The following is a 19,909-nucleotide window of genomic DNA, read 5'->3' as shown; positions in this document are numbered from 1 at the left end:
ACTTCATCAGCGGCCTTTCATCATCAGTTACTTTCTTCAGCGACACAATTGTGTCAAAAGGGTAATAGGAACAGGATCTCTAAGATAACACAAGAATAGTAAGTGTAAGCACCTGCACAATTTTCCAAACGAAGCCAAATCATCCCAGTTAACGCAAAACATTGCCATAAGAATTCCTTCCACTTACAAACTATAACAACATCATCTTAAGAAAGTATAGAAGAGATACTTAAAGATGATGGAAGGAAATAGAGATAAGTTTCTTACATCTGGATTGAAATATTTCAGCTTAACCATATATAGACAGCAAGAGGGAATTGCATTACATACAACCATTTAAATGGGTGTTGCACACTTGCACTCCAAAGGAACAAAAGAGGGACCTTGTTTGAGAAAAGCTTAAAAAATGCCAGCTTGTTACCATTCCATCTTAAGTTTCAAAAACTTTCTTAAAGCTCCCTATTACTCTATTAGATGTGTATCCAATAACAACTAGAAATATTCCTTGATTCTATCTTTCAATATAATGGCTCACAACAAATCGGCATTAGCTATCACAGAGATTGCTTCATTAAGAAATCCCAAATTCTTGAACCATCCAGCAATTTAATGCTCTACCTTTGATTTATGGAACAATTGAAAAGGCTGCAGCAATATAGATGAATCCTACCATCTCTCATCACCTTCCCAGTTATTCTTTTCCTTGGGCCCTGTTGGCCCTTCCTCCCCATACAACTCCACTGGAAGGCTATCAAATATATTTTCGACAGTGAACCTAAGATTGACTGGTAGAAAGCCAAGTATTCTGTCTAACTCTGACTTTGAATTATATGTGATGGTCGGACCCCACTCTCTCATGTACTGCAACCAGCATGGTTCAGTGATAGCATCTCCAAGATATTCTGCTGCTACAATTTGATAACTGATGCTGGAATCTACCAAAAATTCACTTCGCGCAGCATCATTCCTCACACCGATACCAAGCTTCTCAGATCCCTGGAGATAGTTCCCAGGGTGTGGAAAACTTGCATGCCCACTTTTTGATGAATAAACAACTGCTTTATTACCTGTTATATATTCCAGGCCACAAGCATCGACCCACACACCACCACTGTGCTGTGAGAAATAGATGCTCCAAAGTTCACCTGTAAAATTGCTAACTCGAAGTGTAAAATGCTCCCAGTCTCCAACATGTCTTCCAATCTTGCTCATAGAGATGTTTGTCACCCCAATCTTAATTGTAGCAGGGCCATTGAATGGGCAGAAAACCCACATGGCAATATCTGTAAATGTTCCTCCTAGAGCAGGTTTTACATGAACATACAGTTCGGAGCTGTCTATGTTCCCTTGCTTGACATACTCATTCCGGTTATCATCAGGAAGATCTATCCAGTAATTGCCGTCATTTTCCCCACCAGCAGGCAGATTGGAGCCTTCAGGAAGTATGACCTCTCCCATTTTGACACCTCGTTTATGTAAAGTAACTCCATTCTCGAAAAACCATGAAACAGATGAGGGTAAGTAGATCTCCTTTGGATGGAAGAAAACAGTAGGCCCATAATGCTTGATAAGTGCATGGACCTGCTGCAAGTTTGGCATTGCATGCAAAGAGGAGTCAAAGTTCTTTAAGCAAGAAATGCTCATCTCATCTTCAATGCTCGAGTTGGTACTGCAGGTGAATGTTCCCACAGAGACACCTTTTCCCCACATCCCACGATGGCAAGGTCTCACTTTCCAAATCTTGCATGGGAAATCAGGGAACATGGATTTCATATCTGCAATCATATCTGTAGATTCGCATGCATCTGTAAGATCGCACCTTACACATCTAACAGCTTCAAGTGATGGCTTCTTGGGTCCTTTGGAGACCACACAGCCCAAAGCTCTGTAACCGTCTGGGGGTGATGGAAGCCAAAGGTAACAGCATTCCTCATTGTCATCTTCTGTCCAGCTACCAGAACTCCAAACAAGAGTATAATCTAGGGGCTTCCTAAGAGCTGGCATACCAGTACTTGATGGGATATTAGCCATTTCTCTTGCCACAAGAACAAAGCCTCTTAAAGGTTGATTGTTTGGTTGACAATAATGACCGAGGCAGTAAAACCCATCAGGTACTTCTAACGGTTTATAGAATGTAGCTCCTCTACACTTCTCCTTTGGTGAAAAGCAACTCCATATGCTCTGGAACTGTGTAATTTCCACAACCTCCAATTCTCCGATGCATATTTTTCCCTCAGCAAAGCCTTCACCTGTGAAATGGTTATTGTGCACATACTTAAGAATCTTACATTGTGAAGTAGAACAACAACAAAAGTGACAATGTTGTCATCCGTTATAGTAATAGCAACAATGAGATAAGCCTTGGAAGACCCAAAAGGTCGGACTACCTCTGAAAGGAAATAAAATTACCAAATTACTAAAGAACCATGATAATGAAGAACCCTGTCGTTATATTGAAAGAAAGTAAGAAACATAAGACAGGACCTATGATCAATAAAATCCAATGAAGGAACCTATTATCCAATCTAACATTCCATATATATAACTGCATCCAGAAGTTACTATAAATTCAAAAATATAAAATGGATAAAATAGCTGCGAATGTAATCTCTAAGAAAACACTAAAAGTGGGCTCGTTTGGTTCATGTATAAGGTTTTTTAAAGATCACTTTATATGTACATCTTAAATAAAATTACATATCCCTATAACTTTACTTACATTTTATTGTTTAGTTATAAAACATAGATAAAATTGCAATAATTAAGTTGTATAAGTTTATGTAAGAATGTGTTTGGTTACTGAACTGTGAATATGTATAGTTAATATGGAATATGATAAAATTTTGTCCACATAATACTTATCACGTGGCTTATCTTATACAAACTAGAATAGACATAAATGAGTGTTGGTTTACAAAATAGATTTTAAGAAATACCTTACTTATGAATAAGTAATTCTATCCACGAACAAAATGCAACCACCTAAAGCTTATTAAGTACAAAGAAGAAAGTAGGAATAAGGTAAACAATCCAACAGAGTAACATTATTCCAAATATAGCCCACAACAAATTTCAAAAATCCCACATGAAGAATCAAGAAGTTTTCACCAAAAGAACAAACTTTAATCGAATTACCTAAAGAACGTTTTAAATTAAAGAGCCGCAAAAGAGATCATAACCAATCCAAAATTCTACTAACAAAATCCGAAACAAAACAAGCCCATTTGAACTCCAACCATTCAACCCAACTCAGAGAGAGAGAGAGAGAGAGAGAGAGAGAGAGAGATCACCTTGGGGCCACTCCGGGATGGGATCAGGAAGGTAAAACGGCTCCGGTTCTTCGAATCCGACATCAGAAGCTGTCCCCCTATTCCAACAGAACCAATTCCACCCATCCATCTCCTCCTTCCTCCTCTCCTCCTCTCTCAATTTCCCAAAACCCCGGAGCCTAATTCTACCCGCAGCCGATCAAACATCTCAATTGGGTCAAAATCCAACCCCGCCAACTCCAAAGTCGGATAACGACGTCCTCCTTTCCCAATCGGAGTTAGGTCTAGTAGGGTCACGAACGGAAAAGCGAGAGAGAAGTCTTCGGCAAGTTTGGAATTATTCTTCTTGCTCTCTCTTTCGCTTCGAATGGCGTGGACATTTTGGGAACTGTGAAGGATGGTGAAGGGAGGGCAAGAGAGAGGGAAAAAAAATTACCGGCGGCAAAGTTATACCGCAAGTTGTTCCCCCGCTCTTGGGTGAAATGTGAGCCGTTCGATTGCTTACGAAAGTTCGATGGGTGGTTTAGGATAAAGGCCATTCGAAGTGTACTCGCGAAGTAGCGTAACGGGAGAAATTATCTGTTGGTAAACTGGATGCCGTGGACCAATCGGAGTCATAAATTACATTTAGGGTGCATTTGAGGTGAGCGTGGATTCTCCTGCTCTGCATGTTTGACGTGGGCATATCATCGTTAAATAATAATTAAGACATAAATTATATCTATAAAAAATTGGTTATACTATTTAAGCGAGTAGAGAGGAAAAGTCAACGGGATAGGAATTTAGTAGATAAAATTAAGTAGGTATATTTTCTATAGTTGATATATATTTTATTATAATTAATTATACATAATTTATACACGTAATGTACATTATTTATTATTGTAAATTGAAAAATTAAATGCAATGAAATTATAAAAACTCCATTGTAAAAATAGACAGATGATGAACGGGTTTAACCTTTTCTGGTGAAAAAAGAGCTTAATTGAAGAGGAATTTGCATTTAACCTAATTACTATTTATGGCTTATACCTTGTATTTCTAATATTTGTAAAATCGAATCCTCTATTTTACTTAAAGTAAGTTCTCCTCCCTATAGCCTCTTAGCTTGGGTGAGATTTTTGATAAAGAGTATTTTGGGATAGGTTCGATATTTTGGATTTGATAAAAATATTTGATAATCTTTTTAGTATAGATAAGTTAACCTAGGAGTTTGATGAAGTTTTAAAATGTGTTTAATTACTAGAAAGTGAATGAAGCTATGTTTATAGGTTAAAAAGTTATTTCTTTAATGTATTTGTTACACAAACATTAGAAAAGTTTACTTTCTTCTTTAATCCGTCGATAAGAAGTCTTCTTATCGAACAATGGACAGAGAATTTTACATATTTACCATGGACAGTTTGCAAGTCTCAAATTACCATGTATCCTATTGCCCAGATATAATAATGATATCATAGTATTTTTACTATTTTTTTCCACATCACTACCCAAGTTTGAGCATTATTATTGCAAATTCAGATTCATTAACTTACAACATCAGTATCATTCGGTACGAAAATCGACTAAATCAACTATATCAGCCAATCCATCTCATCGAAGCGGTTCAGGATCTGCCAAAACTTAAATCCATAGTTGAAACCACTCTTAAATCCATAGTTGAAACCACTCAAGAAGCTATCACTCAAACTTGAAAATATAATATCGTCAGCGGCGCGTTCGGAACAGAGCTTCCCCAATTATCATTACTGGAAAACCAGGTACTGATAATGCCACCACTGGAATTCATACCGTGGGTCCATTTGTCCACAAGCCTGAAACCCAACAGTTCTGCAGTTGCGATCATTGAGCCTTCATCAACTCGACGTTGAATGTGGCACATAATAAGAGCCACCTTAGACTCCCCATTGTCTGGGCTAGATATCAGCTCCTTTGCAGTCTCAAAGAAAGGAAAGACAGAATCAGGATTATACACCACATCTGTTCCTATGATGACTTCAAAACCGCCTTCATGACTGCAAAGGTCCTCGATGGCTTTCATGTCTTCTTTATTTCCCCATCTTAACCTCTTAATCGCTATCTTATTAATCAAGCAAGCTTCCAGATTTGAAGAAATGTTTTGTCTTAGGAGGTCAAGTGCTTCTGTATCTCCATCTGTAGCGATGACAAGCTGTGCAAAATTGGCGGCTACCATCGAGCACACACCAGCAGAGCCACAACCCAATTCCAACACTCTCTTCCCAGAGACAATTGAAGGGTTCTCAGCCAACACGTTGCACATGAGATGAGCAGATTCCCATAGAATTAGGCCAGTTGATTTGCATGTGTGCTGATATTCTTTTGCAAGTGCTTTTATCCTGAAGTTGTAGGCCTTCACTGTGATCTCAATAGTCTATGCGGATTAAGAAAAAACACTATGCAAAGTTATCTCACAGGATAATGGAATTAATTAAATTTCTCATTCTGAAAGCACAGATGTACATTACCTAAAGATATAGCATGCTAAAAGATATAAAGGAAACTAAAGTAGATATTCACAAAATTCGGGAAACAGGTCCATTATATTATCTTCCCATAAAACGAAATAAGATACATATAGAAAATAAAAATCATTTCATAACCATACTTTATACTATGCAGTGAGTTAAGAAATGATATTGCTATTTTGTTTGTCTCCCAATTCTTGTAAAACTATCATGATTCGAGATCAAAGTTAAAAGTGAACTTCTTGTAAGTTAATTTTATCTATTTTCCCAATGAGAATGAGATCCTATCAATCAACAAACGTATGACCTACTAAAAGCATATAAATGGACATAGAAAAAGTTTTTCATGTCGACCAATCAATAGAACAATCAACTAACTGGTGTAGGAAAAATAAATGCATTTCAGAATCCATCTACCAGTAGGTAAAAACAGTTACCTCATCAACCATCTGCGGCGTGCCAAACATGTAGCCAATATCTTCAGACAGGTCGATTTCAGTATCATTATAATCCTTCAAAGAAATATCAGTGGGGGGATTATGCTCAGAACACTCTTGATAAACCAAATTAAGTTTGTCAACTGATTGTTGGAGCCCGATAGAATTGATAGTAAAGGTAGCTTGAATCCAACACCTAGCAAAGATGTAATCAATATAAAGATAAACAAATAACAACCATTTCTGTACAAATAACAAAACTTGCTAACTGAGAAAGAATTTCCATGAAATATACATTTTTACAACATCACAATCAAGTATCTATTCTATATTCTATTGAATATTCACCAAAGCAAGGAGTATGATTTCATCAAGTGGAATTTTGTATCACAGCACTCCAAATAATCACCTATTCATCACCAGTTCTAGTGACCGGTTCTCCACTTGTTTGTTGTGGATGCAGATTTCCTTGACATCAAATCCATCTTTAGCAAACAAGTTTGTCAAGAAATCTTCTGAAAAGTAGTAGGCACGCTGCACAGCACATATTAGCAAGTCATGAAATGTTAATAAACCACTCAAATTAGTACAAAATCTTAATCATGTTCATTATTCACTTACCGTACCATCACCTCTGACATAGAAGTTCTCACTAAGTTGCTGCTCTTTGAAAATCAGCCTTTCCTGTAAGTTGTAAATCACAAAGTAACAGCTATTCATATTTAACAGTGGATTTGAAGCACGAAAATTAAGGAACCTTAAAAGTCCCCTTTTACTTATCCACCCAGCATTAAAGGCAATTATAAAGATTCTTAAAGTTCCTTGAGAACATGCCAAGAGTACTTATTTAGTTATTTTACTATCTTAATGGTTTCTTTGTCAAAATAACTCCTCAGAATGAATAAATATCTATAGTTTTGCTCTCTATAAAGTTTCAAATCATTCCGTAAGTTCATTCAGATTGTATAGAAGTATATTATCTTCAGGTGTTCAATTAGTTCATTGTTTATAAAATTTCAGAGATGTTATATTCAAAATGATATATTGGTGATATAAGAACTTTTCTTAAGATTATATCAATCTTTTACATGATAACATTCCAAAGTTTACGAAAGATCTTAGGGAAGGCTATGACCATCTTAACACAAACTTAATGAACTCATCAGTTTTGATGATAGAAAGATGTTCTTTGTCTGTTTGCTGATACAAATAGATTTCGTGAGGATGAAAGTGAAAAAAAAGGAGATTTAATGAGGATAATAAAGCACCAACCTGGGCAAGGTCGCCAGAGGCATAATCCCGAAAAAGCACACAACCATTTTTCTGTTAGTAGAGAGCACAAAATCAATGTTCCCTTAAAGTATTACACTATACCAATGAGAAGTGAATCTATGATATTTCAAGCAAGCTTGCAAACAGAACTTACTTTAAGAATCTTTCTAATGTTCTGCACAACTAGAGGCATCTTTTCTGGTGCAACTGCAGAGAGTACAAACACCTACTTAATCTGTTAGTTTATTGCTATATATTAACACCTCAAGAAATTAAAAATGCTTCAAGCCAATCAAAGGTATCAGGTACAGCTACTGAAATAGCAGTATGGAGGTAGAAAATTTTCATTCAGTGTTGTGTTTAGACAACAGGAATTTTATAAGCAAATAGAGCAGAGAGATATCTGTCAATTACCATAGTTACAATGTCAACAGATGAAGGTTCTATAATCTCGCTAAGGTTGTCCACTGTGAGATCACAGACAAATGCATTTATCTGATCAGCTGAAAAATCCTTGTGATGCTGCAATGGAAAAGACAACTAAGCAAAAGAGAAGAGCCTGTCCTTGAATTATACTAGTGGAAATAAAGAATAAGTAATAGCCCTGCAATGGCTTGAATGAAATGGAATATCTCAACTGAGAAGTTACATAGGACCTCAGTAGTATACTATGACATGACATGAGTTATACATTATAACATGACGTAGCACCACTTAAGTGTAATGCATTATCTCTGAAGAAAGGAAAAGAGAGCATTTTGTGATCTAATTGTTCCAACAAAAAGAATGTAGAAAATATAAGAGAAAGATAGGAAAGAATGAAAGAAACCTTGACTAGATCAACGGCACGTGGAGAAAAATCACATGCATGGACAAAAATATCCGGGTATGTAGAAACTAATGGAAAAATTGTGTTTCCAGCTCCACAACCAACCTGTCATTAAATTCAATCAGATATACTCAACGGGAAGTGGCAACGAGGAGAAACTGCATGGTATGAATAAGTAGACCACCTATCAGTAATAAGCTAGTAGATCATGCAAGCAAATAACTAGAGCAATAAAACAAAAGAGCTTACAGAGCATAACATAATTGCACATAGTTTGTACCACTAAATAACATCAGAAACAACGATGCTATTGAGAAACATTAGTCTAGAAATAAGGATGTTTGAGAAAACAAGCTGTATAGTATACCTTTTTTCCCAAACTACTAAAGGATGAGAAAACAAACTGTATACTTCTTCTCAAAGTTCACACTATTTTCAGGTAGCAAAAATGATATAAAACGGGATCCAAAATTTCTACATATCTTTAGCAGTTCCCTTTCATTACTTTCTCGCCCTATCTGTCAAATTTACCTCTACTTTGTAAGATGTGCTTGCTCTCACTGTCTTACATTAGCCTCGATATTGATAATCTCTAACTGTAACTCACCTGTACTAAAGTATCGACCAAATAAAATTAAGATGATCTAACATGTTCTAATCAGGTCCATTTTTTCTTTGAATAACTTAATTATTCTATGAACAAAAAAATGTTATCAATTTATCCCATCAATCGCATACCACGAAGGATGTCACGATGTGCTCTCATTGTCTTATCCTAAAAGGTCGCATCCATTGCAAATTAGACACTAATGATCTTAAACAGATACCAAAAATCGCAAGTTCTTCTATTCCTAACATAATGAATAGCGTCAACTGACAATAATTAGTTGTTCACCAAACCCCGTCCTTATGGTTGTGATATATGATAATATAGTAAACAAGAAGGCATACATTTAACTCAATACTACATAAACAAAAGGAGAAAATATTCAAACATAGATAAATTCGAAATTTTATGCAGTAAAGGTGTACTAATGACAGTAAATATTGGGTACCTCCAAAACCACAAGCTTTTCCCTCTCCCGAACCTGGAGACACAAAAAAACATGACGAGATTCCAAATGGGTACCTCAAAATTCAAACAAAAGTTTAGGGGAAAAAAAGTTCCTTCCCATGTTAACAATTTATATATCAAACCTGGAAATAGCGGCCCCATTCCTTATCCAAGTAGTGCCGATCCTTGAAGAACTACCCAAATCAAAATAAAATCTTCAATAACTAATACTTGGCAGCATACTGTACTCAAACGATCGAAATTTTAAATAAAGAAAAAAGAACAAAGAAAACCTTGTCTTGGTGGCGCCGGTAGAAGACATCCCAGTACTTCTTGGCATCTCTCTCATACTTCTCTGCTCCAAAGAACAAAATAAGAGCTAAGAACTGCTTTTAAAAAATAAAAAATAAAAGCCGAGATTTTTATGTTTGACGGAAGCGAATTACCTTTCCAGAAAGGAGTGACGAGTCTCCCCGAGGAGGAGGACGAAGAGGAGGAATATATCTGAATCTTCTTCACCTCCTCCGCCGCCGCCATCGCTTTCGAGTTGGGACGTTGGAGAACGGATTTTGTACCCGGTCGATGCGGATTAGAGTTGGGACGTTGGAGAACGGATTTTGTACCCGGTCGATGCGGATTAGAGTTAGGCCGCTATCTATCTGAGACGATGCAACTTGAGCTAACTTTAGCCCATGGGCTCATTTCTTATAAGCTAAAATCCAAGATTATTATGAAGGAAATGGATTATAAGAACTAAATTGACCTCTAGATCTTGTCTCTCCCTTTTCTCTCTTCTTTATTTTTTTCTTATTTCTTTGCTTCTTTATTATCCTAATCAGGCAGACAAGAACCAAGACATGTTAATTAAGAATTAGATCCCTACATTTTGCTTTCAATACCTTAAAAGTATTATGTCATTCATTCTCGTAACAAACAGTTATCATATATAGATGATCAATGACCTTATTACCCTTCAATAAGATTTTCAAAATTGAATCAAAAGTATAAAATAAAAAAAAAATAAAAAAATCAACTCGAGCAATTTTTAAGACATTAAAAGCGAAATTCAGAATCAAATGATAAATACTCATATAGTAGGACAGTAATGATAGTAAATACAGAACATATGGTATTTTAATAAATTTCCTTAAGAATTATACGGGAAAGGCGATGTTTATCGAACTGCCTGCTTCCTTAATCGCCAAATTTAATATACAATCTCCCGGCTGGAGTACAAGAAATCACAAGAATAATCGAAAGCCTATTATTATCTTCCATGCATAAATCGGGAGCAAATAATGAACTAGTAGAAATCTTTGTGTACATATATAAACTTACAAACCAATTGTATTGGCATCTAAGGAAACACTTCAACCATTTCTCAAGAGGTACATACCATCTATCACAATTCAAGAGTACATACAACACTTCATAAACTTAGCTTTTGAGAACACTTATCACCTATGCTGATTAATTCATTAATCCCAGAAACAAAAGCTCCACTGAAACATTTCAGAGAGAATAACATGCATTAGGAGAGGAGAGAGAAGAAGAGAAGGAAAAAAAATAGTTTGGAGAATTTAAAGAGCCACTAGATCTAAGCAAGAAGCCAGAAGTTCTTGTGAGTCTTGGTATTGAGGAGATAGCCAGCATTCTGGCCCTTCTTCTGAACTCCAACACAGAGACACTTGCTGTTCTCGATCAGGAACTCTGCAGTATCTGTCCCTCTACTTGATATGCTTCCACTTAGCTTGCAGCTATAGCAAATAAATAGAGTAAAAAAGGCATCCTAATTTTCATTTTTGGAGTAAATCTACCAGTTTCTTCATAATGACAAGAAAGAAAGATCCTAACTATTTCCAGACTAGCAATAGGGTTTGATATACGCAGTGTAATTCAAATTAATCCACAAGCAAATGCTTATAGAGTAGAGATATATTATTTGAAAACTCATGATTTGATCAATCACATTATTTGTGATAGATTAATGATGGAATAGAAATAGCTCAAATGGTACTTTAATATCATAGATTTACTTATTTAAATCTATGAAAAGGAAAGTGAATAAAAATTTGCTTTGAAATGGCTAACATAACAATGAAAAATAAAAGATAAGTGAATTTAGTCTTACATCAATTATTTAGAGGTATTAGTAGGGTATAAAAGTACTACATTTCACTTGGACTTTGAACCCCAATGAATGCCCATGTTTTGCAGAAAATAAATGTTTGTAACTCTACTCACACATGCACGGTTAGGTTCATCCACAATCAAGTTCCTAAAAATTTTTTTGCCCATTTACAGGAAAAGATGCACAAGCAATAGTTTTTCGAATCGAATAACCAAAATACCCTTTCTAAGTGGTCAATTGTTATAAATATGATAAGAGTCTGCATTGAAACTATAGAATAAAAGTTACACATTTTCATTCTTTTGTATTAAAAGAGAATACTGCACTAGTTTGATTCAATAAAGTACTTGAATTGATGTATCCTTTCATGTGTAAGACAGTCTTTGTATACTGATGTCCATTATCTAAAAGTAAGACTTGGAGGAATTGATATTAAGAAGATAGTATTAAGCACCGTATTTTGCAAGTTCTAATTAATCTCATTACTGTCATTGGCTCGGAATTTTTGTGACATTGTTTGAATCAGCTTATCGACCACAAATATTGTTTCTTCTTTATTTCTTTTCATTGCCTGAAGAAAACAACGCGGGAGTATTAGGATATACTCTATCAACTGCAAGTTACCAGAGTGTGCTATAATATATAAAAGATTTTGTCTACTTTTCTCTATCAGCTCAAGCTCTCGGAGAAGATGGTGAGTTAATTTGATTTAGAAAAAGTTAAAAAGATGGTGTAAAAGTGTAAAAAAGAACTCCCTAATTAACCAAATTAAATCTCTTCCATCTCTTGCCTGCATTACTCTGTAAATCTAAGCCATCATTATTGCCAAAATATGCGACATTTGCCTAACATTCTTATCATTGCACTAATCCTCTTCCCCAAGTATCAATTATTTGTAACACATCATAAAGCCAAACAATTTCTAAGACAAATCATTAAATCAAGCAGGTTAATTATCGCAACAGCTCTTACCCAAGAAACAAGGAGGAATTCCTTCGCTGCCCGATGACGAGCAGATCGGCGCCGAATACCTTACTCTGCATAAGAATCGTCGCTGCCTTATCCTTCCCCTCCATCTCCACCCTCTCCACCTGCACCCTCACCTTCGGCTGCCTCGCCTCGCACGTCGCCCTCATAGCCTCCAAGAACTCGCACTCCCCTCCGCCGCACTCGCCCTCTCCGGCGGGAGGAGCCGCCGCCGCCACCGCGGACGACGAGGAGGAGGAGGAGGAGGACGCAGGGCGGCGGAGGAAAGTGGAGAACGCCCCGCCCCCCGCGCGTCGCGCTGCCGGGGGCTCCACGTGGAGGAGGACGATCTCGTCGTGCTCGAGGACGGCGTGGGAGAGGGCCCACTCGAGCGCGCCAGCCGATTCGCGGCCGTAATCGGCCACCACCATGACTCGTCTCTTTCCGGCCCCGGAGCCGCGGCCGACGTCCATCGCCGCCGCGGCCGCCGACGAATACGAAGAAGGGGAGACCTCTGGGTTGATGGGGTGGGGGTAGGGGGGAAGGGGAAATGGGATGGACGTGGTGAGTTCGTCGGGGTTTTGCTAAAATTGGGAGGGTAGAGGAGAGGAGACATTTGGGAGGGAGATTCTGATGGGTGGTTCGTTGGAGCTGAAAGCCTGAAACCACGAGACCCGGTCAACGCCACCGTGGACTTCTTATATATATATGAATCCTTCTGTTGAGAACTTTACATATAACACCTTGCAGTTTAGTGGAATATGAGTTTGAATATTTGCAAATAAAACCCTGCTTCTCCGCTGAGTCGTGTTCGGATCTTGTTTTGAATTCACATATGGCTACGTCATGTATTAATAACCACGATCTAATCAGTAAGGACTAAGGATTGAGCCTTGACCAACTTCCTGGAAAGAGTTGATAAATCTAAAGCAACTAACTGAAAATGGCGACTACGGGAGGAGAAGATGTGCACCAAAGAAGAGCAACATCGTCAAAGGTGTCTGAGCCGGAGGAAACAACTCAGCCAGCTGCTGGCAAAAGAACCCCTAGGGAAGGCAAGCCATCCTGGGCCTCCGTAGCGGCGGGAAGCAGGAAGACAACAGTGAAACCGGGCACTATTCCGGCGGAGATATTGGCTAAAATACGCAACCAGCTGGAAGACAGCGTGGTGATCGACCCAGAGGTGCTGGAGCAATGCCGGAATAGGTGGAAGCTAACCCTATTTGGCAGATTCCTGGGCAAGGGGATACGAGATGGCTTGGCTGAAATCCCGAGTTAGCCAAGCTATGGGGGGGGATAGAAGGATTCTCGGTCTCGATATGGCGGAGGGTTACTACGTATTTGATTCGAAAAGGAGGTGGATCTCGACCACGTCCTGATCAACGGTCCATGGACAGCCCAAGGCCAAGTCCTCAACCTGATTCCATGGCGCAATAACTTTCGGCCATCCCCGGAGGCTTTCACTACGGCGCCAGTTTGGATCCAGCTCCACAACCTGCCGCAGGAATACTGGGAGCTGGAGGCACTCATCCCGGTGGCTGCCTTCTTCGGCCGTCCTCTACGGGTTGACGAAACCATCCTAGATCACTCCAGAAGCATATTTGCCCGGGTGTGCATTGAGGTAGACCTCAGCAAACCGCTGAAAACAGCGGTCTGGCTCGGGCAAAAGGAAGAAAGAGTGGACCAAAGTGTGCAGTACGAAAGCATTCCAAAAATATGCTTTAAATGTGGGAGGATAGGGCACAAGGAGGAAGACTGTGGTTACACAGACAAAGATCAAGGAGTGCAGGCGCTGGCGATGAATGCCGGAGAGGGAGGCGGTGAACAGCAAGGTACAAACCCTAACAAGGGAAAGGACGCAAAGGAAGAAGACAGCATTTATTATGGGCCATGGTGCACCGTGCACAGGAAGCCAAGATGGCAGGCTAATCAGAAAGGAAGGAGACCTAGTTACGCAAACGGTACACCGGAGAAGGATGGGAGAGAGCAGGCTTCCATGGGGAAAAAGGACGGGGAGAGCAAGCCAAGAGGAAAGAACCTGTCCGCTCAGAGCTACATGAGCCACGAAAAGGGAAGGAGTGCAGGCAAGTATGGAGCAGACCATCAACAGGCCAGTACCAGTCGGAAGCCGGAGGATGGTGCAGGACCCGAGCGATGGAAATGTCGACCCCAGGAGCTGCATGCAAATGCAGAGTACGTAGAGGAGAAGAAGAAGACGATGGAGCCCAAGCAAGGAAGGGAAAGAGCGAATCAGAACCCGCCGTACGCTAGGCCAATCACGTCCGATGGAGATGCATTTAAAGAGCGAGATGTGGGGCTCGGCCGAAGGAAGCACCCTATTGGAGTGAATCTGAACTCAGTACGGGAGGATGAGTCAAGCGATTGGAAGAACGGATGGAACTGGACGGCAGAGAGGGAACCCAGACACGTGCCGGAGAAGAGATTGGAAGAACGGTTGTTGTCCAAGGGATTACGGTACGGCTCGGCTCGGGAGACCGACGAACGCAACGGTCGGCCTACGTCAAAACCTCCAAACGGCCTGGAGGACCGAGCTGGAACTCCAACGACTACCCACCTCAGCTCGTCCAAGATGGACTTGCCTCTGTCGGCTTCGCCCCTCCCTCCGTGCGACAAACAAGCCCGCCAGGAAAACACGAGGAAATAGTGGCCAGAGTCAAGCGATGCCTGCTGCTAGCGGACCGAGAGGAGAAGGACATGGAAATGGAGGAACGGCACTTACAGGTGGCGCTGGTGGCAAACCAAGGAAATGAAGCCCAAGGAGAGATGGAGATAGAGCTGACGCTGGCAAACAAGAACACAGACGGTGGTGGAGCGGTCAGGCCCACCTCCAAGAGGGGCCGGACTCATTGACCGTCGGCCGGCAAACCATACTTCAAGGTTTACCAATGTTAAAAACCTTAGTGTGGAATTGCAGAGGTGCCCGCAAGAAAGAGGCACTCGACCGATGCAGAGTTATGATTCGTGATCATAATCTGGATATCCTGGTGTTGCTCGAAACACACACAAGCTGGATCGAAGCTGAGCAGGTGGCTAAAAAGATTGGCAGAGGCCGGGCGTGGTTTGCCATTCCGGCGCAAGGCCGAGCAGGAGGCATCTTGGTCATATGGAACAAGGAGCTAGGGTGGGTTGATGTGGCAGCGGTATCAAGGTATGCTGCCCACCTTACGATCACCCTTACGACCGGACAAACCTGGATCTGGACCACCGTGTATGCTAGCACCGCTCTGGAAGGGCAGCAGGAACTCTGGGAGGAGCTGAAGAACATAGCGTCCATCAACATGCCGTGGGCGATCATGGGAGACTTCAACGCGTTCCTGTCTGTACAGGAGAAGAGAAGCAGCGGGGTGGTCGCCCTCGGGCCTAAAGGGAAGGCCTTTGCGCGGTTCGTGGACGAGACGGAGCTGTGCGACCTTGGCTACGAGGGTATTCCATACACCTGGTGTAACAACCAACAAGGCTCGCGACGCATCTGGATCCGGCTTGACAGAGCCCTGGCCAACACTGAATGGGTCAGTGATCATCCGGAGTGCAAAGTCCAGCATCTAGACAGGGGTGCTTCGGATCATGCGCCGCTGCTCCTCACGGTGCCGGCAGGAACGACGAGGAGCAAGCAACCATTCCGGTTCAAGCTCCTCTGGATGGAGTATGAGGAGTGCCAGCACATCATCCAAGACTCCTGGAAGCGGCGAGCCGGCGGCAACCCAATGCAAGCTTTCTCTCACAGACTGAGTGAGTTGAGGAGAAGCCTGAGCAACTGGAATCGCGCGGCAGTGGGGAGCGTGGAGAGACGGCTAAAGGACACAAACCAGAAGCTGGCTGACCTCGAGGAGCTAGATGCCAACGGCATGCTGCCAGAGGCGGGCCAGCAGAGCCTGCGGAGCTTCTACAACTGCAAGATAGCCCTAAACAGGCAACTCAACATCAAATGGCTGCAAAGATCCCGATTAAGGTGGACGGAGGAAGGTGACAGAAACACGAAATTCTTCCATATCTCGGCTACCTTGCGACGCCGTCGCAACATGATTGCAGGCATCCAAAGTGACGATGGGTGCTGGGTTCAGGAGCAGGCCGAAGTGATCCACTGTTTCAAATCCTTCTACCAACGGCTCTGGGGAGAAGCGGAAGAGGCAGACCCCCGAAGGATGGAATGGCCAGCACTCCCTACCATTTCGACAGAGGAAGCGTCAGACCTAGAGAGGTCGGTGACGGCTGAGGAAATTAAGGAAGCGGCGTGGAGCCTGCCGAGAGGGAAGGCCCCGCCCGGACGGAATGCAAGCCGAAGTATACATCAAGTATCTTGGAACACCATGGGTGAAACCTCGCCGAGCCGTCGGCCACTTCTTCATCGCCGAGGCCATGCCAAAAGCATGGGGTGATACCTTCATAACATTGATCCCGAAGAAGGAGCACCCCCTCAAGGTGGCGGACTATCGACCGATCGCACTCTGTAATGTCATTTACAAGGTTATCGCGAAGGTCATGGTAAATAGACTTAAGGTGGTGCTGGCCAAAATTATCGGCCCGGAGCAGGCGGCGTTTGTGGCCGGTCGAAGCCTAGAAGACAACACGTTGGCTGCCCAGGAGGTGGCACACTCCATGGCCACGAACAAGAGCGGACAACCTATTATGATGATCAAAATGGACATGGAGAAGGCTTATGATAGGATCAGTTGGCCGGCTGTGGTGGGCGCGCTCCGGCGGATGGGTTTCCCAGCTCGGTGGTGCAACTGGGTGCAGGCGTGCATAGCGTCCCCCAGGTTCATCTTGCTGATAAACGGGTGCCCGACCACCTGGATCACCCCGTGAGTGGCTCGCGACAAGGCGATCCGATATCCCCCTACCTCTTCATCATCGTCACGCAAGTGCTATCGGGTCTCATCAACGAGGGCGGCGCGAGGCCTTCTGCGAGGTTTTCGGGGTCGAGATGTGCAAGCTGTCTCACCCGCTCTATGCAGATGATATGCTGCTCATGTTGGAAGCCTCGCCGGAGAACGCCAACTGCATCCTCGAGAGCCTGAGCCAATATGAGATCATCACAAACCAGAGGGTGAACTACAACAAGTCGGAGCTATATCTGTCCAATAGGATCGGAGCTAAAGAAGGCAGCCAGCTCAGTGTTCAGCTAGGGCTGAAGGTGGCTGGCATGCCGTTCAAATACCTCGGGGTGCTCATCTCGGGGAGGCATGTGAAGGTGAAAGAGCATCTGGAGCTGGTGGAGAGGATTGGTAAGAGGCTAGCGGGCTGGAAAGGGACGCTCCTCTCCCAGGCTGGCAAGCTTACCCTGATCAAGGCGGCACTGCTAGCGATCCCGTCTTATCGGCTAGGCAAGACGTGGGTGCCGGATGGGGTATCTTGGAGGAGAGAGAAAAAGCCCGTCACTTCCCGTGGAAAAACCGGGATGGCCACGGCCTCCACCCGATGAACCGGGCGCAGTGACGCAGCCAAGCGCGTGGTGGTCTCTGAGTCCGGCGACTTAGAGAAGCCAGAACTGCCCACCTGGGTAAGCTGGTGTTCAAAATGCTAAACAGGGAGCAGGCGCCATGGATTAATAAATAATGCAGCCAAATACGGAGACCGCACCCGTGGGAGATGACGAAGACCCACCAACCATCCCGGGATGTGGCGAGCTCTCACCAAAACAGACTTCTCGGTTAAGAATGGGATGCCGAGTGATGATAGGGAACGGCAAAGGCACTCGCGCCGCGATCCATGGCCGCATGAGGTCCCGTGGTCCGCATCGCCAAGGGTCCCGGCACCTAGGCTAATGGAAGAAAACCCGAGTGTGGCGGACCTCACCGTGAACACCAAAGGAATCCGGGAGTTTGGTCAGAGAGGCAGGAACGGAGCTGGCCTTCGAGATCGCAACCTTCCCCATGGGTGCCGCCACAAAGTGAGGACAGATGGATCCGGTGGCCGCACCCAGGGGGACGCCTTCGGTTAAGGCGATATACCAGTCCCTGCTTCCTCAGAGCGACCAACTCTGGGCAGGGTGGAGTAACCTCTGGCGCCTGCAGGTGGCTCCGAGGATCAGAGTATTCTGCTGGAAGCTTCTATGGGGTAGGCTCCCAACGCGAGCGTACCTCCACTACCTTCACGTTGGCCCCGAGGATCCTTGTGCCATGTGCGGTCTGTTCTGTGAGACGAGCGAGCACCTCCTGTTCTCGTGTAGATACAGCAGGGAGGTTTGGAAAACCCTGGGCACCAGAGAGAGGCTGGCGACTGCGGAGATCGATCAAGAATGGATCACGAAAGCGTGGAATGTAAGCGCGGAGGAGGATGGACGGGCCAAAGGGTTGATAGCATGCACGCTGTGGTCACTGTGGAAGAGCAGAAACGGAGTTGTGTTTAGAGGAAAGCGGACGCAGGAGCTAGCCGTGGTCCGGGCCGCGATCGAAATGGCGGAGGAGTACCGGTGCGTAAACAAAAAGAAGAACCCGAAGCCAAGAAAGATAAGGAAGCCCTGGGAACCGCCGGAGACGGGCTGGAGCAAAGCCAACACCGACGGAGCGCTGAAAGCAGGCGCGTCCCAAGGCGGAGTAGCAGCCATATTTCGAAATGCCGACGGTGAGTTTCTTACAACGCTATTTGATGGAGAACCGCACGCTTGGACTTTCCAAAATTCCAAGGCTGTGATCCAACAGATTGAGTGTTTCAAGTTGAACAATATTTATATTGTCAAGGTACAACGAAAGATGTAAAAGTCTAGATGGCAAGTTTTCACCCCCAAGGAACGACATTGCATTGGTATAGATCGGTTATTCATAGTGGTGGATTTACCGGATGGCTGATTTTTGTAGGAGGATTACATGCAGATATGGGACAGCAGCATATGAAGATTTTGCTGCCACATTAAGCAAGATGGTTCAAAGGACGACCGTATTGGAGTACCAAGCTGAGTTTGAGAGTTGGGAGCCGTGCCCGGGCACCTCGGCGCTCCAAACGGAACTCTGGGCAATTAGACTGGCGTTGAAGATGGCAAGAAGAGGCTCTCGACTCGAGATAGAGTCGGACTGCACCGAGGCCATCAGATGCTTGCAGCAGCCGGAGCTCGGGCCATGGCGCGTCCGTAACCTGGCGCGCGAATGTGCGGAGCTCGCCAATGGCGTTGGTGAGGTCCGGTTATCCCACGTGGGGAGAGAAGCCAACTCGGTCGCTGACTGGGCAGCAGCGAGGGCCAGTGTGGCATCGGGTTACTGCCAGGTGGAGCGTCTAAGCAACGCTCCACCGGAACTATGTAAGCTTTTAACTGCCGACACTGACACGTGGCGGCAAAATTCAATAAATAGCTGACCTCAGCTCTTTGCACTCAAAAAAAAAAGTAAGGACTAAGGATCTTACCAAATTTAAGAAGTTTGGCTTACTCTAATTAATCATCTAATTTTTTATTTTTTAGAGAAAATTACAAGTAACACCTTACATTTAGACTATATTATAAAATAAAATC

General features: G+C 43.0%; 3 protein-coding genes across 3 annotated transcripts; all 3 read right to left on the bottom strand.

Annotated features, from left to right (window-relative positions):
- Nucleotides 1-161: 161 nt before the first annotated feature.
- On the bottom strand, nucleotides 162-3,647 carry LOC140794338 (hypothetical protein At1g04090-like). Its single transcript, XM_073146347.1, has 2 exons — nucleotides 3,291-3,647; nucleotides 162-2,249 (listed from the first exon to the last, which is right to left on the bottom strand). Exons 1-2 carry the CDS (start codon nucleotides 3,397-3,399, stop codon nucleotides 667-669), a joined length of 1,692 nt encoding a protein of 563 aa, XP_073002448.1. The 5' UTR covers nucleotides 3,400-3,647; the 3' UTR covers nucleotides 162-666.
- Nucleotides 3,648-4,756: 1,109 nt separating this feature from the next.
- Nucleotides 4,757-9,948, bottom strand: LOC140794452 (uncharacterized). The gene is made up of 12 exons (XM_073146487.1): nucleotides 9,794-9,948; nucleotides 9,641-9,702; nucleotides 9,491-9,541; nucleotides 9,349-9,381; nucleotides 8,294-8,398; nucleotides 7,879-7,986; nucleotides 7,619-7,690; nucleotides 7,465-7,515; nucleotides 6,814-6,876; nucleotides 6,602-6,726; nucleotides 6,193-6,388; nucleotides 4,757-5,661 (listed from the first exon to the last, which is right to left on the bottom strand). Exons 1-12 carry the CDS (start codon nucleotides 9,882-9,884, stop codon nucleotides 4,954-4,956), a joined length of 1,665 nt encoding a protein of 554 aa, XP_073002588.1. The 5' UTR covers nucleotides 9,885-9,948; the 3' UTR covers nucleotides 4,757-4,953.
- A 776-nt stretch (nucleotides 9,949-10,724) lies between these two features.
- Nucleotides 10,725-13,120, bottom strand: LOC140793930 (uncharacterized). The gene is made up of 2 exons (XM_073145708.1): nucleotides 12,451-13,120; nucleotides 10,725-11,104 (listed from the first exon to the last, which is right to left on the bottom strand). The coding sequence occupies exons 1-2, from the start codon at nucleotides 12,915-12,917 to the stop codon at nucleotides 10,945-10,947; spliced, it is 627 nt and encodes a 208-aa protein (XP_073001809.1). The 5' UTR covers nucleotides 12,918-13,120; the 3' UTR covers nucleotides 10,725-10,944.
- Nucleotides 13,121-19,909: the final 6,789 nt, after the last annotated feature.

The sequence above is a fragment of the Typha latifolia genome, chromosome 8 (assembly GCF_019914945.1).
Source record: "Typha latifolia isolate L0001 chromosome 8, TyphaL0001v2, whole genome shotgun sequence".
Lineage (NCBI taxonomy): Eukaryota > Viridiplantae > Streptophyta > Magnoliopsida > Poales > Typhaceae > Typha > Typha latifolia.
The sequence above is the reverse complement of the archived record's forward strand: the minus strand, read 5'-3'. Positions and strand labels throughout refer to the sequence as shown.

Coding starts and splice junctions, on each gene's coding strand:
- LOC140794338 (XM_073146347.1), bottom strand. CDS start 3,399: ATGGATGGGTGGAATTGGTTCTGTTGGAATAGGGGGACAGCTTCTGAT. Junction 2,250..3,290: donor CATCCCGGAGTGGCCCCAAG/GTGATCTCTCTC, acceptor ACCATTTCACAG/GTGAAGGCTTTGCTGAGGGA.
- LOC140794452 (XM_073146487.1), bottom strand. CDS start 9,884: ATGGCGGCGGCGGAGGAGGTGAAGAAGATTCAGATATATTCCTCCTCT. Junction 9,542..9,640: donor ACCGGCGCCACCAAGACAAG/GTTTTCTTTGTT, acceptor TGATTTGGGTAG/TTCTTCAAGGATCGGCACTA. Junction 5,662..6,192: donor CGCCGCAGATGGTTGATGAG/GTAACTGTTTTT, acceptor TAATCCGCATAG/ACTATTGAGATCACAGTGAA.
- LOC140793930 (XM_073145708.1), bottom strand. CDS start 12,917: ATGGACGTCGGCCGCGGCTCCGGGGCCGGAAAGAGACGAGTCATGGTG. Junction 11,105..12,450: donor AATTCCTCCTTGTTTCTTGG/GTAAGAGCTGTT, acceptor TATTTGCTATAG/CTGCAAGCTAAGTGGAAGCA.